At 42.8% G+C, this 16,541-nt stretch overlaps 1 protein-coding gene across 1 annotated transcript in view; it reads right to left on the bottom strand.

Annotated features, from left to right (window-relative positions):
• Nucleotides 1-16,318, bottom strand: part of ambra1a (autophagy/beclin-1 regulator 1a) — an 88,776-nt gene extending 72,458 nt beyond the window's left edge. Inside the window, exons 1-8 of the mRNA XM_038990697.1 lie at nucleotides 16,146-16,318; nucleotides 15,248-15,445; nucleotides 15,083-15,141; nucleotides 14,788-14,971; nucleotides 12,691-12,863; nucleotides 12,474-12,540; nucleotides 10,878-12,391; nucleotides 5,621-5,707 (exon numbers count right to left, since the gene is read on the bottom strand). Of these exons, the coding sequence (XP_038846625.1) occupies nucleotides 5,621-5,707; nucleotides 10,878-12,391; nucleotides 12,474-12,540; nucleotides 12,691-12,863; nucleotides 14,788-14,971; nucleotides 15,083-15,141; nucleotides 15,248-15,379 (2,216 nt within the window). The 5' untranslated portion in view covers nucleotides 15,380-15,445; nucleotides 16,146-16,318. The remainder of the gene's footprint in view (nucleotides 1-5,620; nucleotides 5,708-10,877; nucleotides 12,392-12,473; nucleotides 12,541-12,690; nucleotides 12,864-14,787; nucleotides 14,972-15,082; nucleotides 15,142-15,247; nucleotides 15,446-16,145) is intronic.
• Between the last annotated feature and the right edge of the window lie 223 nt (nucleotides 16,319-16,541).

The following is a 16,541-nucleotide window of genomic DNA, read 5'->3' as shown; positions in this document are numbered from 1 at the left end:
GGCTACCCCTACCCCGGCCAACATCTCAGCACCCCCTTCCGCAACTTGCCCAACACCTCCCCCCCACTTCTACGTTACCCAGATCCAGACAGATGATGTTCTGAAAGAACTGCAAAATCTGGATCCCTACAAATCAGCTGGGCTAGACAATCTGGACCCCCTCTATCTAAAATTAGCCGCCGAAATGGTTGCAACCCCTATTACTAGCCTCTCTTTCGTATCGTCTGAGATCCCCAAAGATTGGAAATCTGCCGCGGTCATCCCCCTCTTCAAAGGGGGAGACACTCTAGACCCAGACTATTACAGACCTATATCCATCCTGCCCTGCCTTTCTAAAATCGTCGAAAGCCAAGTTAACAAACAGATCACCGACCATTTAGAATCCCACCGTACCGTCTCCACTATGCAATCTGGTTTCAGAGCTGGTCATGGGTGCACCTCAACCACGCTCAAGGTCCTAAACGATATCATAACCGCCATCGACAAAAGTCAGTACTGTGCAGCTGTCTTCATCGACCTGGCCAAGGCTTTCGACGCTGTCAATCACCGCATTCTTATTGGCAGACTCAATAGCCTTGGCTTCTCAAATGACTGCCTCGCCTGGTTCACCAACTACTTCTCAGACAGAGTTCAGTGTGACAAATCGGAGGGCCTGTTGTCCGGACCTCTGGCAGTCTCTATGGGGGTGCCACAGGGTTCAATTCTGGGGCCGACACTTTTCTCTGTATATATCAATGATGTCGCTCTTGCTGCGGGTGATTCCCTGATCCACCTCTACGCAGACGACACCATTCTGTATACATCTGGCCCTTCTTTGGACTCTGTGCTAACAAACCTCCAAACGAGCTTCAACGCCATACAACACTTCTTCCATGGCCTCCAACTGCTTTTAAATACTAGTAAAACTAAGTGCATGCTCTTCAACCATTTGCTGCCCGCACCCTCCCGCTCGACTAGCATCACTACTCTGGACGGTTCTGACCTAGAATATGTGGACAAGTACAAATACCTAGGTGTCTGGCTGAACTGTAAACTCTACTTCCAGACTCACATTAAGCATCTCCAATCCAAAATTAAATCTAGAATCAGCTTCCTATTTCACAACAAAGACTCCTTCACTCACGCTGCCAAACATACCCTCGTAAAACTGACTATCCTACCGATCCTTGACTTCGGCGATGTCAATTACAAAATAGCCTCCAACACTCTACTCAACAAATTGGATGCAGTCTATCATAGTGCCATCCGTTTTGTCACCAAAGCCCCATATACTACCCACCACTGCAACCTGTATGCTCTCGTTGGCTGGGTAAAGCCCTGCCTTATCTCAGCTCACTGGTCACCATAGCAACACCCACCCGTAGCACGTGGTCCAGCAGGTATATTGCGCTGGTCATCCCCAAAGCCAACAACTCCTTTGGCCGCCTTTCCTTCCAGTTCTCTGCTGCCAATGACTGGAACGAATTTCAAAAATCACTGAAGCCTTATATTTCCCTCTCTAACTTGAAGCATCAGCTGTCAGAGCAGCTTACCGATCACTGTATCTGTAAATAGCACACGCGACTACCTCGTCCCCATATTATTACTTACCCTCTTGCTCTTTTGCACACCAGTAGCTCTACTTGCACATCATCACCTGCACATCTATCACTCCAGTATTAATGCTAAATTGTAATTATTTTCGCCTCTAGGGCTTTTCTATTGCCTACCTCCTTACATTTGCACACATTACATAGATTTTTCTATTTTTCTTTTCTTTTGTGTTATTGACTGTACGTTTGTTTATGTGTAACTCTGTGTTGTTTTTGTCGCACTGCTTTGCTTTATCTTGGCCAGGTCTCAGTTGTAAAAGAGAACTTGTTCTCAACTGGCCTACCTGGCCGCCAACACCTCATATTTCAACATGATAATGCACGATCCCATGTCACAAGGATCTTTACATAATTCCTGGAAGCTGAAAATATCCCAGTTCTTCCATGGCCTGTGCGCGATGCTCTGGATTGACATGTACGACAGCGTGTTCCAGTTCTCAACAATATCGAGCAACTTCGCACAGCCATTGAAGAGGAGTGGGACAACATTCCACAATCAACAACCTAATCAACTTTATGCGAAGGAGAGGTCGCACTGCATGAGGCAAATGGTGGTTACACCAGATACTGAATAGTTCTGATCAACGTCCCCTTTTTTATTTTAAAAAGGTATCTGTGACCAACAGATGCATATATATCCCAGTCATGTGTAATCCATAGATTAGGGCCTAATGAATTTACTTCAATTGACTGATTGAAAGACTCTGTAAAATCTTTTTAAAAATCTAGTAGACATTTTTGTAAAGTGTAAATGCTAACCTATCAATTGTCTTCATCGGGCTTCGCTAAGCTGAGAACATTGTGTGGAAATTGTTTTGGAATCTGAAAAGCTTGTATATCTACAGCCTAGTCGGAGTACCCAAATCAAGGAAAATGTATGATGTTAAATACATAATAGCCTAAACTGGAACGTTATAGGCTAGGGCCACAGACTACAGTATTTCGATTTAATCCAAAATGTTGGTTTGAGTAAACAAAGCTCAAGAGTCAGAAGAGGTGAATGAGGAGATATCGCTAAATCAGTAAAGTAAATATGTTCGTTTTTGCTGCTGACAGCAGACAAGGTGGTCTGGGACAGTCAATGTTGACACTTCACAAATATAAATAGATGACTTACCTCGCAGAAGATAAGGGTTTAGGGTTTTTCAAAACCAACACCCATCCATGCAATTATCACTAGTCAAGTTGTGTGCACACCTCAGTCTAGCTTTCCCAGTGATTGTACTGTATTACCAGGGCTCAAGGAGCATGCAATACTTTGGTATTAAGTACATTTTCCTTCAAGTTATAGTGTAACCTGCTATGCAATCTCTGTATAGCTGTTCATGTCACAAATGAGTTTATAGGTGGAAAAACCTGAGTAACATTAATCAAAAGTTATTGCATGATGCCCAGAGGGTCAGCAAATGGATTACAATGCAAAATTCTGGCTTGGAAATGAAAACGAGTACAGGGAAATAAATCAACACCTCGCAAGTATCACAAGTGCTACTAAATTGACTCTACAAATTCGTTTTTTTTCAGATCTGGCATCAATTCCACTGAAGCTTTATGAATTTGATGTGACAGGGGACAAACATGTCCAAAATGTCCAAAATAAAGGAGGCAGGTTCCATTACAGGGCAGCATCTTTTGATATCTTAGAAACTAAAATCATAAATCTCTACTCTGGAGTTCAGGATGCAATGGGAAGAGAAGGTAACAGGGTACATAGTGTTCTTTTTTAATGGAGTTCCCAATACTCCAGGAGGTGAACAGCAGTGGCCATGAATATCTGTTTCTGTCCACGAGGAAACACTATCAAAGACACTGTCAAGCGCTGAAACAGGTTACCAGCAGAGAATATCGGAGTTTGGACACTACCTACTCTCAATGTAGTTCTGTCCTGGATGCAAGCCATACTGGCAAATTACAAAATGACAAAGCACCTACAAAGCCCCACTAGCTTTCTCACAATGTTCAATGGAAATTATTTTTTGTAATTCCCTAGAAAAGGCTTTCTAGGAACTGGCCATAAAAAGGACCCATTTTCACCTCAGATACTTCAGCGGTCTCAATGCAATGTATTGAATGGTTGACAGCATGTAAGAAAATGTTCATGGGCAGAACACATGGGAAATGTTTTCATGTGGGAACTATTTGTAACTGTTACTCTTGCAGATAGGCCTAGGCTACTTCTTACTCTTGAATGTTTGAGGATATTAAAATGGAAGAGGAACTAGATTTGGATTTTCAAAGTAGAAAACCTTTAACGGATCCTTATATTCAGTCTGAATATGCCTTTTGGGAAATTCTGATTGTTGGTTGAGGACCTCTTAACTGAGGAATGTGGTTGTTTTTTTATGATTGTGTTTTTGAAGGTTCTGTATTTTCTATGCGCCTATGCTGACTTGATTGTGTAAGCGTTAGTCATGCATGGCTCCCTTGTAAAAGACACGTTGGTCTTAAATGGGACTCCACCCTGACTAAATAAAGTTGAAATAAATACATGAGAGAGAGAGAATAACGAGGTGAGAGGGAAGTGTCGGCGCTATCCTCGCCACTAGATAGGCGTTTAAGATCAAAGGTCAAAGCAAATGACGACAGAGAGTGAGTAGTCAATTGTCCACTCTCTACAAAAATTGGCTGTACTGATCATTATGTCCCTGCTCTGGGTCACACATTGATTTTCTATATAGCACCTTGGTTCTAAGCGGAGCAGCTCTGTCCCTAGTTGAATGTGTTTTTACTGAGAGGACTAGGCCCTACTATCCACCTCACAAGGCACCACCTTGGAGGTCAGCTGGCATTCAATCCCAGACACTAAATTCAAAACCTCTAGGCTCAGAGCAGACCCGGTGTAATGAATCACTCTTCAGCAAGGCAGTATCAGAAAGGTAAGACACAGATAGATGTTAATAACGTCACCACTTCGCTCAAAGGTCTAAGAAACATCACAACTTGTGTGGGGCTGCAATGAATAAAAATGTATTACCATGAAAACACCATGTCCTAGTTCCATTTATATTTAACGACGACCAGTTACAATTCCATTTATAGCAGTGATAATGGATTTCAAAGAACAGCATGCATTAGAATAAGTTAATATATGCTACACGGTTGGCCTACTGGCAGATGTTAAAGGGAAATTACCTTTGACAAGAGTTCATGTAAGCATCATATGCTTGAAGCTAAACTGTCTAGTTTGTCTTACAGTATATAATGTCAATGCTATGACATACTGTTGACTGAGAACCACAGAGACAAGTGTGCACAGGTTAGTGAAATGTTAGTCCTCCAAACATTTTGTTCTCGTCACGCCTCCTTTGGAGGTCTGAAGAATTTTGTATTAGCCGAAACGGTTTGAATGGTCCGCTGGCTTCCAGTAGCTCCATTTTTATTGGACGTTACATTCCAAGAACCCTCCCCACATGACTGTTGAGGGAGTGCTGCTTCTTCAGCTCAACCAAAGCAAGGCATTGGATTGGTTTGACGTGTTGTGAGGCATCAGATTTAGACCAAGTCTCCACCCCCTTTTAGCTAATTTAGGCCAGACTTCAGGATTAGGGAAGCCTGGTTCTCTATGAGGCTAGTGAAATGATGATGTTGATAGTGGGACCATTTACCATTTGTTTGCTAGCATGTCTGCACCTGTTAGAGCACTACACCGAGGTCCGAACTGAAAATGTCTCATATTTCCTTGGCATCAATATTTGCCATAAAATGGTGCTCTATCCATTGTTTTTACAATTGTCAATGCTCCCTGACGGTATCCCTTATGTTCAGTGATTGTTAGACAGAAGACAAAATGAAGAGACTGTATAAATTTAGGTCCAATATAATTTCTGCAGTTTCGATTTATTTTTACTCAAACCACCTGAGGGCAAATCGACTATGTTTTACACCCCCATTTATCGAAGTGGCAAATTATTGTTGGTCCTTGTTGTGTGTGCTATATGCTAATCTAGTATGCTTGGTGGACATTTTTTGTATTCTCATAAATTACGTATTACAAGTAAGACATCAATAGCACTGACCACAAGACTCACCTGGCAGGATCTGGATAAATAGGATGGTCCCGGGAGCCAGATATGTCATATCGAGACTGCGACATAAGAGATGACTCCAAAAGCCTCCTATGAAACCGAGCAAAAGGGATGGTTAGATTTTCATGTCCACTAATGAAAACACCACAAAGTTGTTGTACCTGTTGTTTAATGAGCAGCTCAAATATTTTCCATATTCATTATCACCAACTAGTCTAAACCGCTTTCCAGTGAAAAAAATGATCCATTTCTGTGAGTGACGCAACCAAACAATGTTTCTCTCCTATCTCATTACTTTTCAGAGGTATAATTAAGAGAATGAATACCTCCCCAATGAAAACACACACCAGAGAGCCTTACATATCAGGTTCCTCAATGGATACGAATGTCTCCTAGCTCTTCATTATAACCACCTGTGTCCAGGGACAGCTGATTTGGGGGATAGATTTACAATGGGAGTCATTGCACTACAGCTGAACAGCCCGATCAACTATGCTTGATAATGGCAGCAATAAAACATGTGACGACGCACTGAACCTGTATCAAGACCCAGTATTCCCACACTAGGGATGTTGCAAAGACCATGAACAATGCCAACATTTCAATTCGCCACTTGCATTCTGCAGTCCAGTTCTTATTTTTCAGTTTGGAGTTTGGATGAAACTGGATGTTTCATAGGGAAAGATTGGCTTTAGGGTGTTATTCAGGCCATTAAAGCTGAAACGTTTGAAATAGAGTGAATATAGAAAAGCTCAGGGACGTGTGTGTGGCAACGGAGACACGACGTGACAATTTCAATCTTGAATTTGACATTTTTGTGTCCCTTAAGACAAAAAGTGACTCCAAATATGGAAAGGCGGCAATCATTTATTCAGATTTAGAATGCAAAGTTTAAAATATATATATATATATATTGTTGGATTCAAAAGGTGTTTTAAAATAGCACATATGCAGTGCAGACTATTTCAAGTGATTGGCTGGAGAGCTAGCCCAACATTGTCAACATTAAAACAAGTTTGTAAATGATTGTGTGGTTGACATGTTAATGAGACAGAACATGCAGTTCCCACCCTCCTGCCATAATCCTTACCCCAAAGTCACAAAACAACGTGCTCATTACCGTGAGGGATACAATTGCCAAATTACTGGAATAACTGAAAGCATTCCCTTCCTTGAGATTCACATTTATTTACATCCTCGCCAGCTTGCTCATTGGAGGATAGTCTTTTATAACCCCCATTTTAGTCATTAAAAAGACTCATTCAATTCCTAAGGGACATTAATTTGCCCATTATCGGCAGCACATCAAGTTAAAAAAATGATAGTGATGTGAAATGTCACAGCCCTGTCTAACAACCCATTAAATTAGTCCAGTCTTTTACTGAGCCGGGACTTGAATGCCATTCCTATACAGAGGATGGTGAGGCAACTAATATAACAAATGGCCTTTATACTTTTGTGGCTTTGAAGAAAGTTTGGTATGCAAAAAAAGCACTAAATATTGAATTGTTAGATTATAACCTCAACTGCTCTAGTCTTTTGTCCTCAAAACAAGTCAGAAAATGTCTAAGAATACAGTAGCCAACACCTCATTGAAAAAGCAATTACTGCAATAAATGCAGCCTAATATAAGCCTAGGCCTATTCATTTTGTTAAATCACTTTTAAATCTGCTATATCAATGCCTTGCCCAAAGAAGGTTGACTTCAGAATGTGGACACAAGAAAGAACCCATTGTGCCCATGTAGGCTCAACAACACAAAGTAGCCTAAAGCTCAAATATCATTAATATAGTCACATAAAACCTTGAACATATTCCATTTAGGGTAACCTGCAGCTGTGAGTCTTTGAGTTAGACTGGAATCTAAAAGAGACGTGAACAAAACAGAGAACCAAACTTCAGTTTGGTCATTTGCTTTCCAGACGCTTCTTGACGGCCTACAGATTAAACCCAATGCTTTGGCCTCGTGTCAGACAAAGTAGAGCAGCACCCTCAGGATGCTGGAGAGCTCTCCACACAACAAGCCCCAGTATTAGGCTAGATAATGAGGGGTTGAGCAGGAAGGGCAACTTCACATTGTTAAAGTTCACAACACTGCCCTTGAAACAGAGGCTAATTGCAACCTTCCAGGGCACAGGGGATGGATTGGGATTGAAGCGAGAAGGAAAATGAGAGGGGAAAAAAAACAATTACCGTGTGTGTTTTCAATGACTGTAGCTAAATGTTATGCAAATATTAAGATATCAAATATTTCACTGTTTCCTAAAATAGGCATTACTTTCTTGCCTGGCTACTCAAACTCCTTGCTCCACCAAAACGCCACGCCCAAGGACATTAGTTTCTTCTCCGCAATGAGTCTGGATCTGAGTACCTTCCAGACGATTTGTAGAATGGAAATCCATTCTAGACCATCTGATTGGTTCCAGAAACTGATGGGTTGGGCCAGCGCACACATGGGTAAAGTGGCATTTCGAAAATTTGTCAATGTCTTTAATACTTCACTGCCATCAATGAAGATAAAACCAGTCAAAGACTGAATTATGTTGCGAACAATAGAGCAGCGGAAGAATTCAGTTTGTGTCGTGTTTTGCAGAGCCCTTCATATCCTCATAGTTTGTGCAAATACAAATAAAATGACTTGCTCATTAAATAGCTTTTATAAGTGTTCACAGCAAATACCTATGCTAATTCCCAAACCAATCCTAATAGCCTGTGTCTAACTACTCCTATTCTAGAAAGTTGTCAATGGTAGTTGCCACAGGAGAGGCAGAGCTGTCTGGGCAATCATCTCTAAATATCTAGTCAGTACCATACTGCCACCAAGTGTAAAACTGAGAAGCAACACGGAGACAGTCCTGCTTCTACAGGTCCATTACAAATTAGCTTGTGTCCGTCCACCATTTGATTGGAACAATGGGAAGTCGATCCCCGGCCAAGTCATACCAAAGACTGTAAAAATGGGACCCGATGCGTCCCTGCTTGGAACTCAGCATTAACGAGATTGAGGGTAATGCTGCATTCAATACAACTGTGACATTTCCAACTTGGAAACTTGTGGAAAGATGAGGTCCGAGCTTCCCACTTGTTAAGTATCACAATCAGCCAAAAGAAAGCTCTACGCAAAAAAACTGTATGAAAAGCGACACATTGTCGACCTTGTAGTTTTTGAACTTTTGTAGGCTTTTTGAATGGTATTCAATTTGCAAAAACTTAGCCCAATGGCCTTCGGTGTAATAACTTCACTAAAGGCATTTTGGCAGAAGTAAATTCATACACACAGTACCAGTCAAAAGTTTGGACACCTACACATTCATTTATTTAGACTATTTTCTACATTGTATAATAATAGTTTAGACATCAAAACTATGACATAACATATGGACTCATGTAATAACCCCCCCCCCCCCCCCAAAAAAGTGTTAAACAAATCAAAATATATGGTATATTTGAGATTCTTCAAAGTAGCCACCCTTTGCCCTGATGACAGCTTTGCACACTCTTGGCATTCTCTCAACCAGCTTCATGAGGTAGTCACCTGGAATGTGTTTCAATTAACAGGTGTGCCTTGTTAAAAGTTAATTTGTGGGATTTATTTCCTTCTATAAGCCAATCAACTGTGTTGTGACAAGGTAGGGGGTATACAGAAGATAGCCCTATTTGGTAAAAGACCAAGTTCATGTTATGGCAAGAACAGCTCAAATAACCAAAGAGAAATGACAGTCCATCATTAGTCGCTCAAACCATCAAGCGCTATGATTAAACTAGCTCTCATGAGGACCGCCACAGGAAAGGAAGACCCAGAGTTACCTCTGCTGCAGAGGATACGTTCATTAGAGTTACCAGCCTCAGAAATTGCAGGCCAAATAAATGCTTCACATAGTTCAAGTAAGAGACACATCTCAACATCCCCTGTTCAGAGGAGCTGCGTGAATCAGGCCTTCATGGTCGAATTTCTGCAAAGAAACCACTACTAAAGGACAACAATAAGAACAAGAGACTTGCTTGGGCCAAGAAACACGACCAATGGACATCAGACTGGTGGAAATCTGTCCTTTGGTCTGATGAGTCTGATGAGTCCAATTTTGAGATTTTTGGTTTCAACCGCCATGTCTTTGTGAGACGCAGAGTAGGTGAACAGAAGATCTCGGCATGTGTGGTTCCCAATGTGAAGCATGGAGGTGATGGTGTGATCGTGCTTTGCTGGTGATACTGTCAGTGTTTTTTTATTCAAGGCACAGTTAACCAGCATGGCTACCACAGCATTATGCAGCAATACGTCATCCCATCTGGTTTGCGCTTAGTGGGACTATCATTTGTTTTTCAACAGGACAATGACCCAACAGACCTCCAGGCTGTGTAAGGGCTATTTGACCAAGAAGAAGAGTAATTGAGTGCTGCATCAGATGACCTGGCCTCCACATTCACCCAACCTCAACCCAATTGAGATGGTTTGGGATGAGTTGGAGCCCAGAGTAAAGGAAAAGCAGCGAACAAGTGCTCAGCATATGTGGGCACTCCTTCAAGACTGTTGGAAAAGCATTCCAGGTGAAGCTGGTTGAGAGAACGCCAAACGGGTGCAAAGCTGACATCAAGGTGGCTACATTGAAGAATCTAAAATCTAAAATATATTTTTATTTGTTTAACACTTTTCTGGTTACTACATGATTCCATGTGTGTTGTTTCATAGTTTTGATGTCTTCACTATTATTCTCCACTGTAGAAAATAGTACAAATAAAGAAATAGCCTTGGATGAGAAGGTGTGTCCAAACTTTTGACTGGTACAGCATACTTTAATTGTCCAACATACTTACCAAAAAAAATGCCCTAATGACTGCACAAGTTTGGAAAACGCCTTATATCCAAAAAAAAAAAAAAAAAAAAAAAAGCATTTAAAACGAGGGGGAAATATTACCATATTAAGGGATATAATCAAAAAAATAATAATCTGGGATACTGATGTGAGATGCACAGTTGAATGAGCACAAAAGCAAGACATGCAAAGTCTGCCTGTATGATTAGACTAATGACAAGCATGGGGTGACTTGGGATGATGTGTACGTCTTGTGGTAGGGCAGACTTGGAAGCTTATAAGATGTGTTGAATGTTGCATCTGGTACTGCCTCAAAGTCAGAGTTCAGCCATCAGGCCATTCATGCTACTTCCAGCATATTGGAAAAAGCTATGCTATCAATTATATTTTTCATTTCACAAATTGCACAAAATATCAATAACACAGAACTTAACACCTGATTCTCTCACCTTCTCAGGTAATCGTCATCGTGGTTTTCGTCAGGCATTTCTTGGTTTAAGGCCTCTTGTGGTACATTCACCGCTGGACTTGGACTGGCAGACGGTCGGTAAACTCTCTCCCACTGGCCTGTCTCCTGGTTATACACCAACCCCACCGCCTGTTCTCTCTGTGAGCTAGGGGTTCCCCGGTGAGGGAAGGCTGTGTCCCCTCCAGGTTCATCAGCACTGGCCTGTGGCTGTGCTAACTGTCTCCTGTCAGAGGTCTGGGGAACATGTAGCACCGTCTGCCTCATTGTGTGAAAGGCAGGGTTGGGGCTTGGGGGCTGCCATGAGGTGCTCCCCTCTTGTGATGGGGTCTGACCGGTGCGCTCCCAGCGCTGCGTACCTTGGTTAAACGTGAACAGGTTGTGGCAGACCCTGCAGCGGTTCATATGGCCACGGGAGGGACCAGAACCACCATCACTGCTGTTGGGGGGCTGATAATGGGGGGTGACAGGCCGCTCACAGTCTATGTTATTATTGAGCATCTCCCGTGTCTGTTGCTCTTGGCTGCTCTCTCCACCAGCACCACCTGACTGCTCCATTTCCTGCATGCGATCATACTCCATGAAGTAGCGATTCAAGTTGCACTGCAGCACGTTACGGATAGAAGTGGGGCTGTTGCTCCCTCCCTCCCCAAGAGAGTGGTGTCCACTACTAGTGCTGGGTCCATCTACAGAGCTGTTTCCACTGGTGTGAGGGCTCACTACTGCTGGGGGAAAGCTTCCTCCCTCTGTGGCAGAGGTGTAGACAGGCGACTGAAAGGAGCCCTCTTGCTGCCTCAGCACAGACAGCAGGTTGACAGAGGATGCATTAGTCCTGGGTGGAGATACCCCAAGACCCCCACTACGCTCAGGCCGCATGTTGAGCATACTGCCCATCCAGTCTGCCCCCGCCAGTCGCCCAGAGCACTCCCGGCCTGGCTGCTGGTGGCCCTGGTTGGTTATAAGGCCTGGGATGCTGCGCTGGCCAAGGCCTGAAGACGGAGTGCGTAAAGAGTGTCCTCTAGCACTGCCGTACACACTGCTGAAGGCAGAGGGACGGTGTGAGGAGCGAGGCTCAGAGGGCTGTCGGGGCTCAGTGCGAGCAGAGGAGAAGGTGGAGGCATGAGACTGGGCCTCCAGGCTCTCAGGGTCAGAGGGGTCCTCCCCAGATGGTGAAGGGGCTCGGGTGGCAGAGCACCGACTGCAGAAGCAAACCATACCAAGGTGTTGCACACAACCCTGGTAGGGGGGTCGGGAGCGATTCTGCAGGGCAGAATAACGTCCAGAGGGAAGACTAGGAGACTCAGCAGCACTATTGGCAGCGGGTGCAGGAGGATGCTGTTCCTCAGACTGTGAGCCGGAGTTCCTCGATGACAGGATGTGCAGGAAGTTGTGGAGAATGGGGGTACGGCGGACCGGTTGGGACTGTAGGAAGGATCGATGGCGAAAGTGGGGCATCTCCACGCTATCCATGGGGACCTCAGAGTCATCATCACTCTGCTGAAAAGCACACAACAGGAACACAATGTTCTTGATATGACACAACTGACCTCAAATAATGTAAAGTATTAAACAGTCTCACCTGTTGGTTAGAGGGATTCACTATAGCAGTCAACAGGTAATGACCCAGTGGGTCAAACCTCACCAGTCTGCAACAGAGCATTTGCATGTGTCATTGGCTACGTTTGGCTTTGACTCGGTTTCCAAATTCAGATATTGCAGCAAAGTTTCAACAAGTCAAATAATCGAACACTGTGGAAATGATAGGGAGATCGAGAAGGTGGAGCTTTTTGTCAGACCTGACTCTCTCTGTCTCGCTGGCAGTCTTGACCAGGGCAAATGGCTCCCTCCTACTCCAGTCCCAGAAGTGAACCTCATTGTTTGTTGCTATGAGAAGGAGCTGGGCAGTAGGGTGAAAGGCCAGGGAGGCAATGGCCACATTGCTCTCAGTGAACCAGCTCTCACTGCCACCCTGGGCATCACAGGGGCCACACAATGTTCAAAAGAAGATTAGTGTCAATATTATGCACATGCACAAAAACCCAGAATGTCATCCAACTATTTTTAAAAGAATGCACAGAAATCGATTGGTAAATTATAAAACTTGTGATGCAAGAGAGGACATGTTACCTACACCAGCACCACACAGAGATAGTTAGAGATCTCTAGTTGGATATAACCCCTTTTTGCATGGACACTGCCATAGAGCCCCACAGTGGAGGTGTCATAGTACCCATAAAACCTAGTAGTCAAACAGGGAAATGGTTCTTAAAGTTTTTCCATCATTAATTTTTCCCATAGGGAATTTTAGAAACACTTAAAGGGCTATGATTCGTGTAGGCTTACCCTAGTGTGATATTTTGATAACCGTGTAAATCTCTCTCAGAGAATCTCTCAGACAATCTCTCTCAGACAATCTCTCTCAGACAATCTCTCTCAGACAAGGTAACTTCTATCAATATATTCTGCTCCATTTATGCTCAGATTCGAAAATGCTAATTAGCATCAAAGTAGACATCATGCAAAACTACAAATCCCTGCAAGTTTCTGCACATTATCTCTAGCTGACACCTTTGCTAACATGTATTATAACAACTTAAAACTTGCACAAGACAGTTCACAGAATTGTCAATTGAAAGAAATCTTACCAATTTATTCATTACTACATTTAGCTAACATTAGATAGTTAATCCAGAGATTCTTACCTTTGCCTCGATTCGGCAGTCTAATCCAGATCATCATGCCATTTGTAGTTCTTTATGATAGCCACATTAGTATTACATTTTTGGGGGATAAATACAGGCCAATATATTGATACAAGTGACTTTGTCTTTGAGAGATTTAGTTATCAAAACATCACACCGGGGAAAGCCTAAACAAAACATCCCTTATTTTAAGTGTTTCTAAAATCCCCTATAGGAAAAATGAAGTAATGGAGAAAATAAAAAAATTGGACCCATTTTCCTGTTTGACCTCTAGGTTTTATGGGTATTATGACTCATATTGTGGTACTCTATAGAGGGCTTCCACCACTTTAAAGTAGTCAACAGGATGAGGATTCATATGGGCTGGGAGTGATCAGCCAATGCTCAAAGCATTCTTCTTCATTCAGAGGCTTCTTCTTCAAATTGGGTTACCTGGTTTGTAAATGGCTTTAAGCTGTATCACCGTCATCTTGTGGCCACAATAAATGAATGACAAGATTTGGGTCAGGACTCCTGCACTGCAGGTGGCCGTAAAACACCAATATACGTTGTATGCTATTTTCAAACACACAAAAAATATGAAAATAGACTACTTCAAAATGGAGATGGCCTCAATGGCGCTGCACATGCTCTTACAGGTGCCATAATGGGACAGATAAAATTAGAGATTCTCAATTGGCTTTGCTCAACTCCTCTGTCCTGCTTTTGAAAAATGTAAAAGGTAATCGAGGAGTGGAGGCAAAGAGAAGAAACAAATGAGCTTGTATGAAATGAGACTCCCCACTCCATAAGGCAAATTACATTTACAGGGGTGAAATCCCAAAATAACAAATACAGCTAGTTGTGGAAGACATTTTGAAGATTAAATAAGTGGCGTATCCTTTTTAAATGTGTGCATGCTTTCTCCTTCGAGAAAACAGCTGATTCAAAGGGGGTGTGGTGGATTTTAAAACACTTCTGCACTAGCTGCTGAGTGGAATACTCTTGTGTATCAAGGAAGTGAGCAAACTCCTCCATTCGCCTACTAATTAATTGACACCGTCCTCAACCACATATCGGTTTCCAGTTCACGGAGGAGAGGAGGACGGAGGAGTCTAGGAGAATCTCCCAAAGATGAGTCGTCTAATTAAGTCTATGGTAGCACATGTAGTCCCTGAGGTTCCTTTGCATGAGAAGATGACAGCCACTCACATGCAGGTCCCAGATGCGAACCTCTCCATCCAGACATCCCGAAGCCACCAAACCAGGGATGGTAGGGTGAAAGGTCAGACACCAAGGAGTGCGGCGATGGCCCACCAGAGAGTGAACACACTTCCCTGTCTTAATCTCGGTGATATAAATGTTGTGGTTGACATGAGTGGAGGCAATTAAGGTCCTATATGAAAGGAAAACATTAACAGTTAACATACAATCTTCCAGTCTTGGTGTCTTTCTACTTCCTCCAGACAAAAAATGTATACAACATTTTATAGGATGACATTCTGACCTGTCCGGGCTAAAAGCCAACAGGAAGGTAGAACGAGGGCTGTCCGGCAACTCCACTTTCTGAGGAAAATAAAATAAGAGCACATCAAAACAGTGCCCACTCATGTCAGTTAAACTTGTTACATTGCACGATTTCCATCCATGCCTCGCAAAGGATGCTCCTTACCTGACTCTGCCATTTCATCCGCCGGGTCTTCTCCTCAACAAGCTGCTGCAGGAGGCGCTGGGAGCCAAGACCACGGGCCCCACGCTCCCGGGCAGATAAGATCCGCACCGAATTATTTGGGTAGACAGTCATCTCAAAGATCAGACCTTCATTCCTCTCCTTCACACTGGTGTTTGTTGGGCTCAGTCACCAAAGGGTCTAAGCAAAAGCCATATGAAAGTGTGTCTGTGGCTAGCTTGTAGTCTACACCTTTACCTTGCCAAATCCAGCAGTTGATGACATAACCATGTTTGTAGCTAACTAGCTAGCTAAAAATAATTGTTTATTATTAGTTACCTAATCACTGCAGTTCTCATTTGTTAACAGCCATGAGGTGCTGATGAAAACGTTGCCATAAGTGGCATGAATAATGAAAATCTTTTAGTTTTACACAATTATAACATAACGTTAATGGCAAAACAACTGTGGTGGTGTGGGTTCAGCCAGAACACCCGAAATACAGAGAACCACAACCAAAACAGGCTGTCATGAAACTTAAAAATGATAGTTAACTACCTGTCTCCAGATTGTAAAACCAGATAATGTGATTTAACCCAACAAATGTGGGCCATTATACTGGAAGACGAAGATAGTATCGACAATAACAGGTTGGTTATTAGTTGAAAAATATGACAACGTTTTGTACAACCAGGCATCTAACTACCAATATATTTTTTGGTTAAATCACATTATCTTGTGTTACAATCTGTAGCTACCCGTCTCCCAATAAACTAGCTAGCTAACATGCCAGCGTTTGTCCAACACAAGCAAGAGCTGGCGTTGACAACCAACCCCATCAAGGCATTGCATTGGCCTAACATAACTAGCTAACGTTAGCGATACTCGACCATGTCCCTACCTTTTCCCACTGCTACGGTTGGATGTTCTTGTCGACTTAGCAAGTTACATATATTCGACTTTTACTAGCACCTGAAACTATCTCGTATAATTCTGGTCTATTTTCTCCGATGTTTTATATTGTGTTGACCAACTGTGGTTAACAAGCTAGCAGTGTAGCTAGGCTAGCTATTAGCTATGTTCTCCAAAACATTAGCCAGCTGGCCAGACCAGCCACAGCTCATCAGGCATTACTAGTTGAACACAGGAACATAGCTGGGTGCCACAAAACCGATAGCTTTTTTGCAGTGCAAGAAATAGCTAGCTTACAAAGGGTCAATTTTGCTTTAAAGTAAGCAATGTATTTATAATCTACATGTATCGCTATTTCTATATGTTTTACAGAAAACATGAATAC

Source organism: Salvelinus namaycush, chromosome 1, assembly GCF_016432855.1.
Source record: "Salvelinus namaycush isolate Seneca chromosome 1, SaNama_1.0, whole genome shotgun sequence".
NCBI classification, from domain to species: domain Eukaryota; kingdom Metazoa; phylum Chordata; class Actinopteri; order Salmoniformes; family Salmonidae; genus Salvelinus; species Salvelinus namaycush.
This window is presented reverse-complemented; position numbering and strand designations above follow the sequence as displayed.